The 18,941-nt window shown below is 50.3% G+C and overlaps 1 protein-coding gene across 4 annotated transcripts; it reads right to left on the bottom strand.

Annotated features, from left to right (window-relative positions):
* Positions 1-1,727: 1,727 nt before the first annotated feature.
* On the bottom strand, positions 1,728-17,490 carry GSDMA (gasdermin A). Of its 4 annotated transcripts, XM_015119551.3 has the most exons (12): positions 17,347-17,490; positions 14,177-14,395; positions 13,643-13,820; positions 9,498-9,663; positions 8,559-8,655; positions 8,022-8,069; positions 7,590-7,616; positions 6,053-6,073; positions 5,456-5,610; positions 4,794-4,908; positions 3,490-3,563; positions 1,728-2,677 (listed from the first exon to the last, which is right to left on the bottom strand). In XM_015119551.3, the coding sequence occupies exons 2-12, from the start codon at positions 14,388-14,390 to the stop codon at positions 2,435-2,437; spliced, it is 1,338 nt and encodes a 445-aa protein (XP_014975037.1). In that variant the 5' UTR covers positions 14,391-14,395; positions 17,347-17,490; the 3' UTR covers positions 1,728-2,434. The 4 variants fall into 4 exon arrangements, with proteins under 4 accessions (XP_014975037.1, XP_077827625.1, XP_077827626.1 ...); XM_077971499.1 differs by lacking the exon at positions 6,053-6,073; XM_077971500.1 differs by lacking the exon at positions 7,590-7,616.
* Between the last annotated feature and the right edge of the window lie 1,451 nt (positions 17,491-18,941).

The following is an 18,941-nucleotide window of genomic DNA, read 5'->3' as shown; positions in this document are numbered from 1 at the left end:
GGCATAACACAAAGCTTCTGGCAGTTGGTCATAAATTCTTGGTGGTTGAGGGAACCAGGCTGGGCATCGGGCGACTAAGACGCTGGGGGAGAGTCTGACTCCAGGGACTAAAATCCTTAGAGAAATTCTTCCACTCATAAAACTTTTTTTTTTTTTTTTTTTTTTAAACGGAATCTCATTCTGTTGCCCAGGCTAGGGAGTGCAGTGGCGTGATCTTGGCTCACTGCAACCTCCCCTTCTGGGGTTCAAGCGATTCTCCTGCCTCCTTCTCCCGAGTAGCTGGGGCTACAGGTGTGAGCCACCACGTCCAGCTAATTTTTAAATTTTTTTAATTTTTATTTTTAGTAGAGACAGGGCTTCACCATGTTGGTTAGGCTGGTCTTGAACTCCTGACCTCAGATGATCCTCCTGCCTCGGCCTTGCAAAGTGCTGGGATTACAGCCATGTGCTGCACGCATAGAACTACTTTTTTAAAAATTATTTTTAATTTTTGAGACAGGATCTCGCTCTGTCACCCAAGCTGGAGTGCAGTGGTGCTATCTTGGCTAACTGCAGCCTCAGCCTCCCAGGCTCAAGTGATTCTCCCACCTCAGCCTCCTGAGTAGCTGGGACCACAGACACATGCCACCATGCCTGGCTAATTTTTTTGTATGTTTTGTAGAGATGGGGTTTCATCTTGAACTCCTTGATTCAGGCGATCTGCCCGCATTAGCCTCCCAAAGTGCTGGGATTACAGGCGTGAGCTACTGTGTCTGATCCTAAGACTGCTTTAAAAGAAGTTGGTGAAAGATGTTCAAACCTAGCTTTTAGGCAGAGGAGGATAATATAAACCCAGCAGTTTGATGAGATTGTAATATCCATATTAGTAGTAGGTCCATATGCCAAGCCTACCCACACTACTTCCACCTACAAGAACCCTAAATTTCAGGGCAGAACAGAGAAAGGTGAAATAATATCACAATTTAGTTTAGTTTTCTTTTTTTTTTGAGACGGAATCTCTCTCTGTCGCCCAGGCTGGAGTGAAGTGGCCAGATCTCAGCTCACTGCAAGCTCCGCCTCCCGGGTTCACGCCATTCTCCTGCCTCAGCCTCCCTAGTAGCTGCGACTACAGGCGCGCGCCACCTTGCCCGGCTAGTTTTTTGTATTTTTTAGTAGAGATGGGGTTTCACCGTGTTAGCCAGGATGGTCTCGATCTCCTGACCTCGTGATCCGCCCGTCTCGGCCTCCCAAAGTGCTGGGATTACAGGCTTGAGCCACCATGCCCGGCCCTCCACAATTTAGTTTTTAAAGTTTTGGGGTAGTCTTATTCTTGGCTCCCCCTGCCTTTTTTTTTTTTTTTTTTTTAAAGGCCCATCTGCATTTTCTGTTCAATAAATTTGAAATTTGTCTTATTTTTGTTTCGGGCTTCTACTACATATCTCTAGGTCTTTCCCTCAACCCAGAGCTAGGGGACCCCCAAATGCTCTTCTTTGAAGACAAACTGCTTTGATATCTTCTCACTTGAGAATCTAGACTCCATTAAAGAAAACTAATTGAACAGAAAAAAAAAAAGAACCTAGATTCCACGTTCTGTACCCTCTGAGCATTTTCCAGCTTGCCTGAGGACAGTACAGCATCATATTCATGTACATATGATCTATATGCAGTATGATAATAATTTCTTTTTCTGGCACAAATTAAGAATTTCTGTATGATAAATTCTTTAAAGAAAAACACCAAAAGACATATTATCCTAAGATTGACATAATATTTTCCATTAATTCCAGTAAAGCTTGTTTTTTGGGGAAGTATAAGTAGGAGGGATTAGGATAGGAAATTAATCTTTTTTTTTTTTTTTCAGTTTTGCTAAAGAGACTCATAGTTTTAAAAGTCTGAGTGCTTCTACTTCTAGAATATTTAAGCATAGGCCGGGCACGGTGGCTTATGCCTGTAATCCCAGCACTTTGGGAGGCCGAGGCGGGCAGATCACTTGAGGCCAGGAGTTCGAGACCAACCTGGACAACGTGGTGAAACTGTCTCTACTAAAAGTACAAAAATTAGCCAGGTGTCATGGCACGTGCCTGTAATTCCAGCTGCTCGAGAGGCTGAGGCATGAGAATTTCTTGAACCCGTGAGGCAGAGGTTGCAGTGAGCCAAGGTCACACCACTGCACTCCAGCCTGGGCGATAGAGTGAGACTCCATCTCAAAAAAAAAAAAAAAAAAAAGAAAAGAAAAGAAAATTTAAGCATCAGCAGATGGGCTTAGTGGGTCGCGGAGCTGGAGGGGTAGGGGGTGATACATGGTTGGACAGGTGGAGATTGGTTATCATGGGTCACCAGCTGAGATTTCAGATGTCGTCAGCTGATGGCTCTGAAATGCCCTTAGGTGGTAAGGACACAGCACCACGAGGTTGGGAAGGCATTAGGGAGTCATGAAGCAGACGTAAAAGGCAAATTAGGAGGCCTTGGTCAGCTGCTGAAGGAGAGAGAGGCCAGCATAAAGAGCACAGAGGCGAGGGAGGGTGTCTGGGTCCCACATATATTGGGGGCCCGATCTCTGCACTTCCAGGCCGCTCAGCCCAACTAGGGCCTCTGTGAGGGTCAGCTCCTCCTCCCCAAGGGAGGAGAGCAGCTCGGGATGCAGGGGGAAAACGCCCTCTTTATCCTGCAGGAAGTTCTGTTCCATCGTGCTCTCCACCTGGAGGGAACCAACACAACATGAAAAGAAAGAACTGGAAACCTCTCTCTTCTCCTAACTCAGAAAAATCACAAGAAGGTTACATTCCCCTTACTAGAATTTCTTACTTTACCTTACATTACAACCCCATCTGAGTCTTTGAACAGCCCTATATGTGGGCAGCACATTGATTTTTAGCCCCATTTTACAGAGGAGTAAATTGAGACAGACTCAAACACATTAAAAAATTTGCTTACAGGCCAGGCGTGGTGGCTTACGCCTGTAATCCCAGCACTTTGGGAGGCTGAGGCAGGTGGATCACCTGAGGTTGGGAGTTCGAGATGAGCCTGGCCAACATGGTGAAACCTTGTCTCTACTAAAAATACAAAATTAGCAAGCCATGATGGCGGGTGCCTGTAATCCCAGCTACTCGGGAGGCTGAGGCAGGAGAATCACTTGAACCCAGGAGGCCGAGGTGTGGTGAGCCGAGATTGTACCATTGCACTCCAGCCTGGGCAACAAGAGCGAAACTCCGCCTCAAAAAAAAAAAAAAAAAAAAAATTGCTTACAACATTTGGCTAGGAATAAGCAAGGCCAGAGTTTCTGTCTCTTCTCCCTAGATCAGGCTGATAAACCCAGATCATTGCCCAGAAATTCAGTCTTCTACTTCTTGTGAAATAACAAAAAAGGAGAAATAGAAAGGAGGACTGGGCATAAGCCCCTGTGATAAGACGGGGATCCTCCAGAATGGCTCCATCCTTAGGCGAAATCTGCATCTCCACTGGCTGCAGCTACTCCCAGACTCTCCCCAGCATCTGCTCTTTTTCCCTCACCAGCTTTAGCTGCACGGGTAGGATCTTTTTCTCCATGGATTTCACCAGCAGCTTCTGTTGGACTTCACTTAGCTCTGGAGAAAAAAAGCAGAGAAAGATGTGTGTTGCTGGTGCAGAGGGGACTACAGACTCCAAATAGCGCACTTCCAGAATTTCAGCTTCATTCATTGGATGTAATTACAACACAGGTGTTAAGGGAGCCGTAGCTGAGGGGTTCACTTTGGTCTTGGAGTCAGAGGGCAGGCTTCTTTTTTTTTTTTTTTTTTTTTGAGACGGAGTCTCGCTCTGTCACCCAGGCTGGAGTGCTGTGGCCGGATCTCAGCTCACTGCAAGCTCCGCCTCCCGGGTTCACGCCATTCTCCTGCCTCAGCCTCCTGAGTAGCTGGGACTACAGGCGCCCGCCACCTCACCCGGCTAGTTTTTTGTATTTTTTAGTAGAGACAGGGTTTCACCGTGTTAGCCAGGATGGTCTCGATCTCCTGACCTCGTGATCCGCCCGTCTCGGCCTCCCAAAGTGCTGGGATTACAGGCTTGAGCCACCGCGCCTGGCCCAGGGCAGGCTTCTTAAGGGAACAAACATTTTAGCTTACACCTGAAGGACCACAGAGTTTTTCTAAGTGGAAAACTAGAAAATGTGGAGGGAAGAAGAGCTTTTAGGGGCAAGATCAGAAAATGTTACTCCCTGAAGTTAAAGCTACCAGGTATCAGGATAGAAGTGATGAGCTTAGCTATATGCAGAAATTTTAAGTATGTTGCTGATAAAGCTAGGGTTATTCAACCTCTATTAGCAAGACTAGGCTGTCTTCTTAGATCACCCATTGTGACCAAGTGAATCCTTAGGAATGAAACCAATTTTTTTTTTTTTTTTAATGGAGTCTCGCTCTGTTGCCCAGGCTGGAGTGCAATGGAGTGATCTTGACTCACTGCAACCTGTCCCTCCCAGGTTCAAGCGATTCTCCTGCCTTAGCCTTCGGAGTAACTGGGATTACAGGCACCTGCCACCATGCCCGGCTAATTTTTGTATTTTTGGAAAAGGTGGGGTTTCACCATGTTGGCCAGGCTGGTCTTGAACTCTTGACCTCGGGTGATCTACCCGCCTTGGCCTCCCAAAGTGCTGGAATTACAGTCATGAGCCACCGTGCCCAACCATGAAACCAATTTATAAAAATGTACATATAAACTACTTAACTATGGTATAATTTGTCATTCATTCATTCATTTATTCATCCATTTGGGAATTGATTCAAGCAATTCATTCCTATTACTGAAAAGGTCTATAAATGAAGACCTTATTCCCCACTTACCTGTTAGGGCTCCAACGAAATAGAGGATGGCGCCCACGGCCTCCTTTGACAGCAGGACATCTTTTGGGAGTGCCTCCAGGGTCACTTCATGTCCCTTGTCTAGAGCCCCTTCAAGCTGTGGGGGAAGGTGGATGACTATTGAAGATAACATAGGAAAGGGCCCAACCCAAGGCCCAGCACATAATGGTCCCTTGACACACGGGAACTCTCTCCCATTTCCTGATTTCTTTTTCGAGACCTCAAGTCCTGAAGAGTACTGGACTCCTGGGTTCCTTGGTCCCTAAGTTTTGGACTCTGGAAAGGGAAGGTTCCAGCCCCTCCAGCAGATGGCCCTTCTGGCCTGAGGGTTGGGGCGAGAAGGTGGGCCAGGATACATGTTGTCATCTAACCCAACAGTTAATCTTCCCGAGATCCCAGGTGTCATCTGATGTGCCTTGGGGGAACCCACTGTTTGCCCTTTTCCAGGGGACAAAGGGAGGAGCAGTGGCCTGGCAGCCTGGGGGCACGTGGCCAGCCTTGGGGAAGGTATCTAAGATGGACTCCGCTGGCCACGCACCTCCTGCCCCAGTCAGATCTCCCCACCTGCTGCAATACCCACCCCCACCAAACCTTCACCGAAACATGCCTTCTCCCACCCTTCCCCACTTCCACTAGGTCCTCACCGCGAGCTCAAGGTCTTGAAGCTCCTTTTTCTTCCCTAGAAGTTTGCTGAGGGAGCTGAGCAGGGAGCTTTGCCCTGCTTGGCTCAGCCTCTCCACTTGTTGGGTCTCCCTCTGAACTTCTTCTTTTAGTGTCCCGAAGCCTTCGTGTACGTCCCCTGTGGGGTCAATAATGGGACACACAGCCCTCCATCGGGCACCTTCCCCTCTAATCAGCATCCCCCTGCAGGGCTCCTACACTCAGCCTCTTTAGGTACCCATGCTATACCCCCCAGTTTGAGCCTGGCCCCATTTTTCTTTACCAAGGAATGCAGTGACAGAACTATCCACCAAAACCCTAACCTGAGGGTTGGGGCGAGAAGGTGGGCCAGGATACATGTCATCTAACCCAACAGTTAATCTTCCTGAGATCCCAGGCGTCATCCCCTATCAGTACACCCCTGACTTTTCTTTGAGACTCCAGCAAAAAGTGGAGAAAGAAGGTCTGTTTTCCCTTCTCATGAGTTAGTTGACAAAGAAGAATGCCTTTGCCTTCTCCTTTCTCTACCCTACTGCTACCTCCATGCCAAAGTCTTCGGAGAAACTCACAAAGTTCCTTACCAACATCAGATGCCTGGATAACTGAGGGGAAAAAAAAAAAAAGATAAGAATGCAATCCTTCAGAATGGCAGCCATACCCAGGGGATGAGACACTAAGGAAGATGAGGAAATACATCCTGCCTGTCTCCTGGGGAGAGCCCAGCTACCTTGTTCCTGGTGTTACTGTGACTCAATGGCTCTGGCCCCAGTTGCTGGGCGGCTGAGTTGCAGGTTATAGCTACTAAGACTCTTAAATTTTTTTTTTTTTTTTTTTGAGACGGAGTCTCGCTCTGCCGCCCAGGCTGGAGTGCAGTGGTGCGATCTTGGCTCACTGCAAGCTCCGCCTCCTGGGTTTACGCCATTCTCCTGCCTCAGCCTCCTGAGTAGCTGGGACTACAGGCGCCCGCCACCTCGCCCGGCTAGTTTTTTGTATTTTTTAGTAGAGATGGGGTTTCACCGTGTTAGCCAGGATGGCCTCGATCTCCTGCCCTCATGATCCGCCCGTCTCGGCCTCCCAAAGTGCTGGGATTACAGGCTTGAGCCACCGCGCCCGGCCAATTTTTTTCTTCTTTTTTTGTTAGGCCAGGCGCAGTGGCTGACACCTGTAATCCCAGCACTTTGGGAGACCAAGGCGGGAGGATCACCTGAGGTCAGGAGTTTGAGACCAGCCTGGGCAACATGGTGAAATCCCATCTATACTAAAAATTAGCCAAACGTGGTGGCCCGTGCCTGTTATCCTAGCAACTTGGGAGGCTGAAGCACGAGAATTTCTTGAACCCCGGAGGCGGAGGTTGCAGTGAGCTGAGATCTCACCATTGCACTCCAGTCTGCACAACAGAATGAGACTCTGTCTCAAGAAAAGAAAAAAAAAAAAAAAAAAGGCCAGGCGCCGTGGCTCACGCCTGTAATCCCAGCCCTTTGGGAGGCTGAGGTGGGTGGATCACCAGAGGTCAGGAGTTCGAGACCTGCCTGGCCAACATAGTGAAACCCTGTCTCTACTAAAAATAAAAAAAATTAGCAGGCCATGGTGGCGGGTGCCTGTAATCCCAGCTACTCAGGAGGCTGAGGCAGGAGAATCACTTGAACCGGGGAGGTGGAGGTTGCAGTGAGCTGAGACTGCGCCACTACATTCCAGCCTAGGCAACAAGAGTGAAACTCCATCTCAAAAAAAAAAAAAAAAATTTTTTTTTTTTAAATAAGAGACAGTGTCTCACTATGTTGCCCAGACTGGTCTCGAACTCCTGAGCTCAAGGGATCCTCCTGCCTCAGCCTCCCAAAGTGCTGGGATTATAGGCGTGAGTCACTGTACCTGGCTGCTACTAAGGCTCTTGAGGACAAAGGTCTCAGGCATCAGACCACCCGGGCATCTTGTCCAAAGACTCCCCCTTTCCACTGCTTTTTCCCAAGCTATTGGAATTTCTACCATGTTTTGGGGACAATTGTTTGCTAAGACTCACTCTGCCATTTCCCTGTCAGACCCGTGAGAAGGAAAGAAAAATACTGGAGTTTTAAAATTCTGAGTCAAGAAAGTTTCAGTGGAATGAAAGGAAACACTTACGGATGACCTTCTCCTCTCCTGACTTTTCTGAAGACAGAAAAAATGCACATCTGTCAGCACAAAACCCATTTTTGCCTTTTCATCTAAAACAGTCTTCAAGGCAGTTTCATCAGTGATCATTATGAAAACACGGAGATCATGCTAGCTCATCCACCCCCACGACTCGGGAACACACTCTGTCTCCAAGTCTTACTTCTGCTTCTGACTGTGCCTTCCGGTCTCTGTCGGTTTCTGTCTCTCTCTGGGACAGTATATATACGCCTCTATCTGTCTTTCCTAAAGTTGAGGCTAGGTATTCTTAGGGACTTGGGAAACAAAAGCAGAGGCTCCTTGGGGGATTATAGTATAAGCTAGGAGAAGGTGGAGGATTTTAGCAGATAATGTCAGGGGTGGGGCAGAAGATGTGGGAAACCCGTAAGCAATTTCACTTACCTCCAGGAGGGAAGGTTTGCATGTTATCATTGCAGATATGTGGAATATCTGTGAAGGGCAAGGGAGGCAGGGCAGGAGGGCACTTAGCAGCTGCCCCACGTTCCCTTCTTCAGTCTCAAGTCAAAGGGCTCTGCTAAGGGCTACGACTTTGCACCCCAAGCGCTTCATCTAATTCCCTGCTTCAGCCTCCCTTGCTGGAAGCAATCTTTTCTTCCTTGATAAATTCTATACTATGAGAACACCACTTTCTACCTTCCATTCCAGTCTCTGTCTGTTTCCTCCTTTGGCCACAGACTTCTTGTTCATCTTTGTACCCCCTCCCCCAATGACCACAATGCCCAGCACCCGGAAGATGCTCAGAATCCAGGAGCCTCTTCACCCTTCTCTCCAGAGCAGCCTCCATGGCTGCAGTTGGATCACAGTGCAATACACCTCCCTGCTCATGCTCTGACACTGCCACAAGAGGAGACCAGGGTGCCTCAGTATTGCTGCCGGTAATTCTCATCCTGTGGGGAGAACATGCGGGTCTCTGCTCACCCCACTCATCTTTGCCTTTGACCATCAGCTGTCTCACTCGAAAGGCCAGGACGCAGCCCTTGGGGATGGCTATAGCCTCCTTGTGGTTTATGGATCCCTAGAATTAGACAATGAGAATTTGTGAATCTCTGGACATCTTAAGTATGAGATATTGGGAGTGCGAGTTGGGGGAGGTGCAGGGTCAGGGCTGAGAGCCTTCAGGGAGATAAGAAGTTGGAAGCCTTCAGTGGTGTCCCTGGTCTGGACTCTGAGGAAGGACTTCAAAGTCCTTGCGCTCATTTCTGCTGATGTTCCCTCCAGTGACCTGTATCTGTCTTCCTGGTTCAGGTGCATGAAGGGAACTGGGCAGACCTGCTTCATCTCCTGCCTATACATCACCCTAGAGCTTCCGTCCAAACCCTGGCTCCTTCCTTCTCTTCGCCATCTGTCCCATGCTTACCTCTTTCAGGACGCCTTCCATGACTAACCCCTACTCCCGGCTCCACATCCCAAATCATCCCTTGAATATTTAGATGCAATAGATAGAGGTATGGAGAGCATTCCTTATTTCCATTGGCTTTTCCAAGCGTGTGTTCTCTGGGCTTTAGCCTCTGTGTCTCCTGTATAAACCTGAGGACTTTCTGAGAGTAAGGATGTCTCCTCTTTGGATTGGGAGCACCATGAGGGAAAACCCATGAATGTGACTTTCCCCTTCCCCAGTAGTTCCCTGTGGCATCTGGCGCAGGGATCTGCCCTCACTGGGTGCCACTGACCAGGGAGGGGGCCTGTGTCTGGGGTTCGGATCTTGAAGAGCTAGGGGAAGGAGTGGCCCTTTTCAGCATCCTGGGTTGGCACTGATCCAGCAAAGCTAATGAAGTCTCCAGGGAGGGGCTGAATGTAAATGTGTATGTGTGAGTGTGAGTGTGGGTGTGAGAGTGTGTGTGTGTCTCTGAATCAAACCTGTAGCCCCAGTGGGGCGAAGAAGGGGAGGGAGAAGCAGGCCTCTGCCTTGCCGGCTCGCTCCAGTGTGACCTCCCGCACCGTCTCCACCACCTCCATCACCACATACAGGTTCTCCCCTTGATCTTGCATCTCCTTCAGGAATGGGTGATCCGCTGCCAGCTTCCTGTGACAGGAGAAACATAAGGAAACCATTCAGAGCTCCTTCCTGCCTGTGCCACACCCTCCTCGTTCCTTCTGTCATTCCCAGGAGCTAGACATTGTGGGTGGCAGGGAAGGAGCAAGGACTCTGGACTAGGGCTGAGGTTGAAACCCAGATCTCTTGCTTACTGGCAGGGCAGCTTCTCTGAGTCTTAGTTGCCTCATCTATGAAATGAATGTAACGATGCTGACCTCCTGGGTTGCTCAGAGATAAACTCGGTAATTATCTGGGCCAGCACCTGGCCGGTAACAGGGCCTCTCAGGTGCTTCTTACTCCCTTTTCCTCCAGTTCAGGGGTAGATGCGCTCCCCTTTCCTCCCCACTCATCTCTCTGGGATCCTTTCTCTCCACATCTTATGCTCTCTCGCTGTTGACACCAGTTCCTCCTCTCCACTTGCTCCTTCCATCTGCTTCCATATATAAATGTGTCCCTAATCCTAAAAAATTTGTTTGCTTTGATCATGCTACTCCCTCAAATTACTACCCTATTTTTTTCCTTCATTTCATTGGCAAATATATCAAAAGATATGCTAACCTCCAGTGTCCACTTCCTGCCCACTCCTAAATTCTTTTTTTTTTTTGAAATGGAGTCTTACTCACTCTGTCACCCGAGCTGGAGTGCAGTGGCGTGATCTTGGCTCACTGCAACCTCTGCCTCCTGGGTTCACGCGATTCTCCTGCCTCAGCCTCCCAAATAGCTGAGAATACAGATGTGAGCCCCTGTGCCTGGTCCACCTAAATTCTTTATAATTTGCCTTTTATTTCCACTACTCAGCTGAAATTACAATGATCTCTTACCTCTCAGTCCCAACGACCTCGCCTAACTCTGTGCAATACTCGATCCTGCTGTCGAAAGCCTCCGTGCAACGCTGGCTTCTCTTGGCTTCCAGTCACACTGTACCACCCTGGCTCAACTCCCGTGCTTCTAGTTTCTAAATCTTATCCATTCTGTCTGCACCTCATTTTCCAGTTTCTTTGGTTCTCTAACATTTTATGTTCTGTAAGATTCTGTTCTCAGTCCTGTTTTCTCAACTCCCTCCAAAAGCTCCCCCCACCCAACTCACTCCTACAGTTTTTTCTTTTTTCTTTTTTTTTTTTTTTAAGGTCTTACTCTGTTGCCCAGGCTGAAGTGCAGTGGCTCGATCATAACTCACTGCAGCCTTGAGCTCTTGGGCTTAAGCGATCCTCTTGCCTCAACCTCCTGAGTAACTGGGACTCTAGGCGCACCACTGTGCCCTGCTAATATTTGCATTTTTTGTAGAGAAGGGGGTTTCACTATCTTGCCCAGGCTGGTTTGAACTCCTGGGCTCAAGCAATCCTGCCTTGGCTTCCCAAAGTGCTGGGCTTACAGGAGTGAGACTCCTCCCCTGGCTCCTACAGTTGTAATCTTCATATTGCTGATTACCTTGTGTATATCTTCACTTTGACCTCTCTCCTGAACTCCAGGCCCTTATTTCCAACCACCTGTTAAACATTCTCAGCTGATGTCTCAGCAGAACCAGAAACTCAAAACATACAAAAGGAACTCACAATCTCCAAATCTACCTCTAACCTCTGTCTTCCTGTTTGTCACCTATAATGGTACCTTTAATGTCCTATAATGTCACAACCTGGGTAAAATCTCACAGTCACCTTTGACAAAACCGTTTCCCTCATCCTGCAATCAGTTACCAAGCCTAGGCCATTCTATTACCCTTGGCAATGGGCCGTGCATCCATTCCTCCCTCTTCACTCCTATTGCCCTGAGCTCGGGTCCTCAGTTTACATCGCTCATGGGATAGAAGAACAGTGTCTTGGCTGGGCGCAGTGGCTCATGCCTGTAATCCCAGCACTTTGGGAGGCCGAGGTGGGCAGATCACCTGAGGTCATGAGTTCGAGACCAGCCTGGCCAACATGGTGAAACCCCATCTCTTCCAAAAATATGAAAATTAGCTGGGTGTTGTGGTGTGCACCTGCAATCCCAGCTACACGGGAGGCTGAGGCAGGATGATTGCTTGAACCTGGGAGGCGGGGGTTGCAGTGACTGGGTATCGGGTCACTGCACTCCAGCCTGTGCGACAGAGACTCCGTCTCAAAAAAAAAAGGATGGGCGCGCGGTGGCTCACACCTGTAATCCCAGCACTTTGGGAGGCCAAGGCAGGCAGATCACGTGAGGTCAGGAGTTTGAGACCAGCCTGACTAACATGGTGAAACCCCGTATCTACTAAAAATACAAAAATTAGCCAGGCGCAGTGGCTCACACCTGTAATCCCAGAACTTTGGGAGGCCAAGGCAGGCGGATCACAAGGTCAGGGGTTCGAGATCAGCCTGGCCAATATGGTGAAACCCCATCTCTACTAAAAATATAAAAAATTAGCCAGGCATGGTGGCAGGCACCTGTAGTCCCAGCTACTTGGGAGGCTGAGGCAGGATAATCGCTTGAACCCGGGAGGTGGAGGTTGCAGTGAGCTGAGATCGCGCCACTGCACTCCAGCCTGGGCGACAGAGCGAAACTCGGTCTCAAAAATAAAAAATAAAAACCATAAAAACATTAGCTGGGTGTAGTGGCGGGTACCTGTAGTCCCAGCTACTCATGAGGCTGAGGCAGGAGAATCGCTTGAACCCAGGAGGCGGAGGTTGCAGTGAGCCAAGATCGCACCACTGCAGTCAAGCTCGGGCAAAAAGAGCGAAAAACCGTTTCAAACAAAAACAAGAAGAAAAATGTCTTGCCTTGTCTGACTGCTTCAAATCCCTGTTCTCCTTCCCCTATCTGACACACTTCCTCCGTTCAGCTGGATTAGTCATGGGACACATCAGAGCATTTTCAGGATCTTCCTGGTGCCTACAATTCAGTCTCCTGGAGCTGTCACTTGCCTCTCCGGGGTTTGGGTTCACCTGCATTTCCTGCTCGTTCTGCTCACACCTCTTCTGCCCCTGCCATGCTGGCTGTTCCTGGCCCCTGGTGGCTTTGAGATTGCTTACCTGTGTGCCTTCATAATACCCTTCTCCCAGCCCTGCAGGCCCAATTTCTACTCATCTTTCAAGGCCCAGAACAGAGGCTGCCATGGCTGTGAGATCTTCCCTTATTTTCCCAGCCAGAAGTCCCTTTGACCTGCCACAAGACTCAGTCGAACCATCCCTACAGCACTTAGCAGTTCTTGGCTTTGATTATAATTACTGTTGCACAGGTTTTTAAAATTTTCACCTTCCTAGACTGCAAGGTTCTTGGACAAAGATGTTTTAGGCTCACCCCAGCCCATAGCAGAGTGCTTTACTATATACATGCTTGCTGGATGACTACCCTGGCCCTTCCTTCTGGCCTTCCCAGTCCTTACCTCCTTCTTTCAACCACTACTTAACTACTTAAAAGTCAGTTCCCGTGTCAAGCCAAACATCCATGGAGCCCAGCATCCATGTGGCGCCTGCCACACCCTTTGTGCTGTGGGGCAGCATTCCCGAGGGCATGCGGAGTGTGTATTGGGGTCAGGCGGGAGGCTTCATTTATGGGAGCAGAACACAGTGCTCAGGCCTCAGCTGTGGGCAGTTAAGACCCATCCCTCCTTTTTCTAGTGTATTGCATAGTCTCAGAGTTAGAAGGAGCCTTAGAGATGATCATCCAATCCTGTCATTTTGCAGAAAAGAAAACTGAAATCCCAAGAGAAGTGACTTTTCCAAGATCACACAGCAAGCTGGTGTGGACATAGTCCTCCCTGTGCATGTGTGACAGTGGGGAGCTGGTCCTGGAGACGGTGGCAGCACTGGGAGGTGTGACTAGGAAATGGCCTGGATGCAGCCATAGGCCAGAAGGGTTGCCTTCAAGAGCTCCCCTGTGGTGACCACATTGGCAAAGGTCAGTGCAAGGGTCCTATCTTTCAACTTGCATTTTTAACTTGAGGCCCTAAGCACCCTTTCCATGCACTGCCCCACCCACATCCCGGGCAACCCTCGGTCCTGCCCGCTCTCACCTCTCCTGCAAGGTCTCCAGGGCCTTGGGAGCCACACTGAGTGTCTGGACCTCCAGAGTGCTGTTCTGCGAGAGCCCTGCTGTCCCCTTCACCTTCACCGTCTTTGGTACATCCACATCTCCCTCCACTCGGGTATCCAGCATGTTCTTAAAGCCAAAATTCCCAGTATCTGTTGGATCTGCAGGAGGGAAAAGATGAAAGGGGCTGGGCTGGCTGGGCGCAGTAACTCACGCCTGTAATCCCAGCATTTTGGGAGGCCAAGGTGGAAGGATTTTTTGAGCCCAGAAGTTTGAAACCAGCCTGGGGAACAAAGCAAGACCCCGTCTCTACAAAACAAATGAGTAAATAAAGAAAAGAGGCTGAGCTGAGAGGTATCGCCTGACCCCCAGCCTCCTCAGCTCCTGATGATGACTTTGGGCTAGATGACATCTAATCACCTCTGGCCAGAGGGAGCTCTGAGGTCCTCCTTGCAGGCCAGGTGCCCAGCCCCCATCCCTCAGTATCCCTCAGTTCCCAGCCCTGCTCAAGGCTGACCTGAAGGTGAGCTGCCCGGCTCAAGCACATCCAGCAGTGTGTAGTCGGTGCGGACGTACCGGGCCCCCCAGAAGAGCGTGCTCTTCCTCTTCCTTAGCACCAGGCAGAAGGGATGGAAGCGCTTGAAGTCGATGAGGCTGTCAAGAGGTGTCAGGTCCCCTCGAGGGTTTAGCTGTCTGACCAGGGCCCGGGTGACATTTTCAAACATGGTCATGGTCTCTGTGGAGATGGGGAGACAGGAGAGTGTCAAGGTGGTTGCCAAGGAACCCGGGATATGGGCTGGGCCCCTGCAGAGAGGGTTCGCCCGACTCTGGGGCAGGGAGAGCTCTTAGAGATGCCTGGATTGTCTGATGTCACAGCTGGAAAGAACCAACGGAGTCTGCATTTTATGATGAGGAACCTAGTTAAAGAGTTGCCCCAAAGTCCCATAGATGGTCAGCAAAGCCTCACCTCCCTTTTCCTTGTCAAGTTCCTTTTTCTCTCTCCACACTCATTTTCTTCACTGCCACTGAGCCCACCTGGACTTTCTTTTCTTTCTTTCTTTTCTTTCTCTTTCTTCCTTTTTCTTTCTTTCTTTCTTTCTTTCTTTCTTTCTTTCTTTCTTTCTTTCTTTCTTTCTTTCTTCTTTCTTTCTTTTTCTCCCTTCCTTCCTCCCTCCCTCCCTTCCTCCCTCCTTCCCTTCCTTCCTCTCCTTCCTTCCGTCCTTCCTTCCTCTTTTTCCTTCTTTCCTCTCCTTCCTTCCTTCCTTCCTTCCTTCCTTCCTTCCTTCCTTCCTTCCTTCCTTCCTTCCTTCCTTCCTTCTTTCCTTCTTTCCCTTCCTTCCTTCCCTCCACCTCGCCTCACCTTGCCTCGCTTCACTTTCTTCTCTTTTCTTCCGAGACAGGGTCTTACGCTGTTGCCCAGGCTGAAGTGCAATGGCATGATTACAGCTCACTGCAGCCTTGACCGCCAAGGCTTGATTGAGCCTCCCACTTCAGCCTCCTGAGTAGCTGGGACTGCAGTCATGCACTTGGCTAATTTTTAAATCTTTTTGTAGAGACAGAGTCTCACTATGTTTCCCAGGCTGGTCTCAAACTCCTGGCTCAAGTAATCCTCCCACCCCAGACTCCCGAAGTGCTGGGATTACAGGTGTGAGCCACTGCGCCTGGTCTAGCAATGGAAGTATTTATTTAGCAATGGAAGTAAAGCTTTCTCTCACACCAGAGACTAGCAATAGCCAGGGTCTGAGGACACCAGGGGAGGGAAGGAGATGCTGCTGGCACCAAGGGCCGGGGTGGTCAAGCTGCTCACCTGCCCCAGTCGCCCTTTCCGTGTGTGGGGTACACTTCCCTGCACCCTGTTCTTCCCTTGTGCGTGCCTCCCAGCTCACAGGTATCAGTAGACCCACTCCCCTCTCACAGCCCCTGGGGGATGCCTGGATCCAGACTTTTGTTTTTTCTTTTTGAGATGGAGTCTTACTCTGTTGCTCAGGGTGGAGTGCAGTGGTGCCATCTCAGCTCCCTGCAATCTCCACCTCTTGGATTCAAGCGATTCTCCTGCCTTAGCCTCATGAGTAGCTGGGACTACAGGTGTGTGCCACCACACCTGGCAAATTTTTGTATTTTTAATGGAGACAGGGTTTCACCATGTTGGCCAGGCTGGTCTCGAACTCCTGACCTCAGGTGATCCGCCCTCCTTGACCTCCCGAAGTGCTGGGATTACAGGTGTGATCCTCTGTGCCCAGCCAGGATCCATGCATTTTGATGCGCCTCACCTTTGCCCCCTCTGCTTACAATACCCCTTTGAGATCTGAAGACTCCCTGGTCCTCTTCTAACACTCAATTCAGGTCACCTCCTGGGACCTTGTCCCTCAGTCCTCCAGGCAGCTGGTGACTGTATCTGTGTTTCCAAAGCGCTCTTCTGATGCACCTTCCTGTTATGATCTGCTCACCTGACCGTCTCAGCTCCTCGTCTGTGACTTCCCAGAGAGCAGGAAATGGGTCTTAGTCAACTCTGCAGCAGCAAGTACCACACCTGGCACAGAGTTGGAGCTTGGCAAATGTGTGTGGAAAGAACCAATGAATGTGGCCCCGAGAGAGGTGCGCTAGGGTGAGAGGGCCCTGGATAATGTGGGGCCCATGGGAACCTGAGAGGCAACATCTTTTTTTTTTTTCTTTTTGACATGGAGCTTCATTCTTGTTGCCCAGGCTGGAGTGCAATGGCACGATCTCGGCTCACTGCCACCTCCACCTCCTGGGTTCAAGTGATTCTCCTGCCTCAGCCTCCCAAGTAGCTGGGATTACAGACGCCTGCCACCGTGCCCAGCTGATTTTTGTATTTTTTTTTTTTTTTTTTTTGGAGACGGAGTCTCACGCTGTTGCCCAGGCTGGAGTGCAGTGGCGCGATCTCGGCTCACTGCAAGCTCCGCCTCCTGGGTTCACACCATTCTCCTGCCTCAGCCTCCTGAGTAGCTGGGACTACAGGCGCCCGCCACCGCGCCCGGCTAATTTTTTGTATTTTTAGTAGAGACGGGGTTTCACTGTGGTCTCGATCTCCTGACCTTGTGATCCGCCCGCCTCGGCCTCCCAAAGTGCTGGGATTACAGGCTTGAGCCACCGCGCCCGGCCGATTTTTGTATTTTTAGTAGAGATGGTGTTTTCCCATTTTGGCCAGGCTGGTCTTAAACTCCTGACCTCAGGTGATCCGCCCACCTCACCCTCCCAAAGTGCTGGGACTACAGACGTGAGCCACCACGCCTGACCTGAGGGTCAACATCTTAAGTCTCTGTCTTTGAAGTTTGAGTCCGGGTGCTCTGGCTGGGTGGCCAATCGGCACACCCCAGTTATCCCCGTGGGTGGAAGAGGCCACAGCAGCTGGCGTTGAAGCACCCCACATCCACCACGGGCACTTCACAGCGGCAGGGGGGGCAGGAAGCACGGCACAGATGGGTAGGGCTGTTCTACCAGACAACCTCCTGGTGCCACCTGGGTGCACCTGGGAAGGGCTTGGGCAACGGCAGCCTCCTCTTCACTGGAGAGATGCCCACAGGCCTGCCTCTCCCTTCCCTCCCCTAGGCCTATCGGGATACTTATCCCACTGGACTCTAGGGGAGTTCCATGCCCTTCTTGGTCTACCCATCTCCCTGTGTCCCCAGAGCACCCCTGCCTTCCCTGCTGTCATCAAGTTCTTACCTGGGAGTGGGGCTCAGTCCTGTCCAGCAGCTGGGTCTGGGGTGAGGGCCTGGGGCTCGCTGGGTCTGTAGGTTGAGGATGACCGTCCCTTGCCAGGACAGCCTGCTTTATGCAGGGACAGAGGCTTCCAGGGACCCCGCCTGCCCTAGTGACCCCACCCCCCTCCTGCTCCACTTCCGGGAGAACAGCATCAACCTGTTCCACATGTGCCCTGGCCTCCTGAGGGCTGAGGGGGTGGATAGGGAGCTGCCAGGCAGGTGCCAGCGTGGGTGGGGGTAGCCAAGGCTGATAGAGAGGTGGCAGCTGGAGGATGGCTTGTGGACTGAGAGGAGAGGAAGGCAGGTGCCTTTGGAAGGAGTGCAGAGGGAGGCAGTGGGAGCGTGTGTGTGTGTGTATGTGTGTGAGTGACCAGGGATGGCATCTCTGTTCTGTCATCATCACCGTCATTGGGGAGCATCTTGGATTCATGGGGGGTCTGCGGGTGTCCTGGGATGGGGAGTCCTGTATGTCCACACATTCCAGCAGAGAGCAGAGCATCTGCAGCACTGCCCTCCATCCTGGGCTTGTCAGCCTGTGTGCATCGCTGCCTAACTCCATTTATTTTAGCCACATAGACATATCTCTGATACCGCTAGAAGCAGATGTCTGAGTAGGCAGAGATGGAGTTAGACCAAATGGGTTTCTGTTATTTGGTGTTCAGCGTTTCTGCTCCTCATGGAATATTGTAGACACACATAAGCATATCGGTAGGCAGGGGCACAGCTATATTCGTAAAAAAGCCCAAGAGGCTTGTCATAGGCTTTCAGATGTCACACCGAGGTCACTCAGGTCCTCCTCTTAGCTTAAATCTCTGCCTAGAAGGAATTTTAAAGGAATTCCAAATTTTGCCCACGTGGTCACATTGCTAGAGGACAGAATAAGGGACTTACAAGCAAGGCCCGTATAGTGTTGGGCTATGTGACCATGCATGTGTGCAGGTATCACCTGACACAGCTGAGCCTGCCTGCTCCCACCCTGAGGCTCTTCTCAGTACCACTCATCGAAAAAGAAATGCAACCCTGAACGCTGTGAAGAGTAAATCCCATGTGTATGTGTTTTTTTTTTTTTTTTTAGAAGGAATCTTGCTCTGTCCTCCAGGCTGGAGTGCAGTGGCGTGATCTCAGCTCACTGCAACCTCCACCTCCCGGGTTCAAGCAATTCTCTGCCTCAGCCTCCCGAGTAGCTGGGATTACAGGCGTGTGCCACCATGCCTGGCTAATTTTGTATTTTTAGTAGAGACAGAGTTTCACCATGTTGGCCAGGAGGGTCTCGATCTCCTGACCTTGTGATCCGCCCACCTCAGCCTCCCAAAGGGCTGGAATTACAGGATGAGCCACTGTGCCAGGCCAATTCCATCTTTACTGAAGGTTTCCTTGAGGGGCTGATGGTGAATGAGACTAGACCATTCCACACTCAGGAAAACTCCCTAGAAAACATCATCATTCCACTTGTGTCCCCAAAGTCTCATTCAATATGACAGATGCTCCCAAATATCTCTTCTCTATGTCTTGAAACAGAACAAAGCTAAGTCTTGCCCCTGCCTCTCTGGTCCCTGC

This window comes from Macaca mulatta, chromosome 16 (genome assembly GCF_049350105.2).
Source record: "Macaca mulatta isolate MMU2019108-1 chromosome 16, T2T-MMU8v2.0, whole genome shotgun sequence".
Lineage (NCBI taxonomy): Eukaryota > Metazoa > Chordata > Mammalia > Primates > Cercopithecidae > Macaca > Macaca mulatta.
Note: the sequence above shows the minus strand (reverse complement) of the source record. Positions and strands in the feature narration are given on the sequence as shown.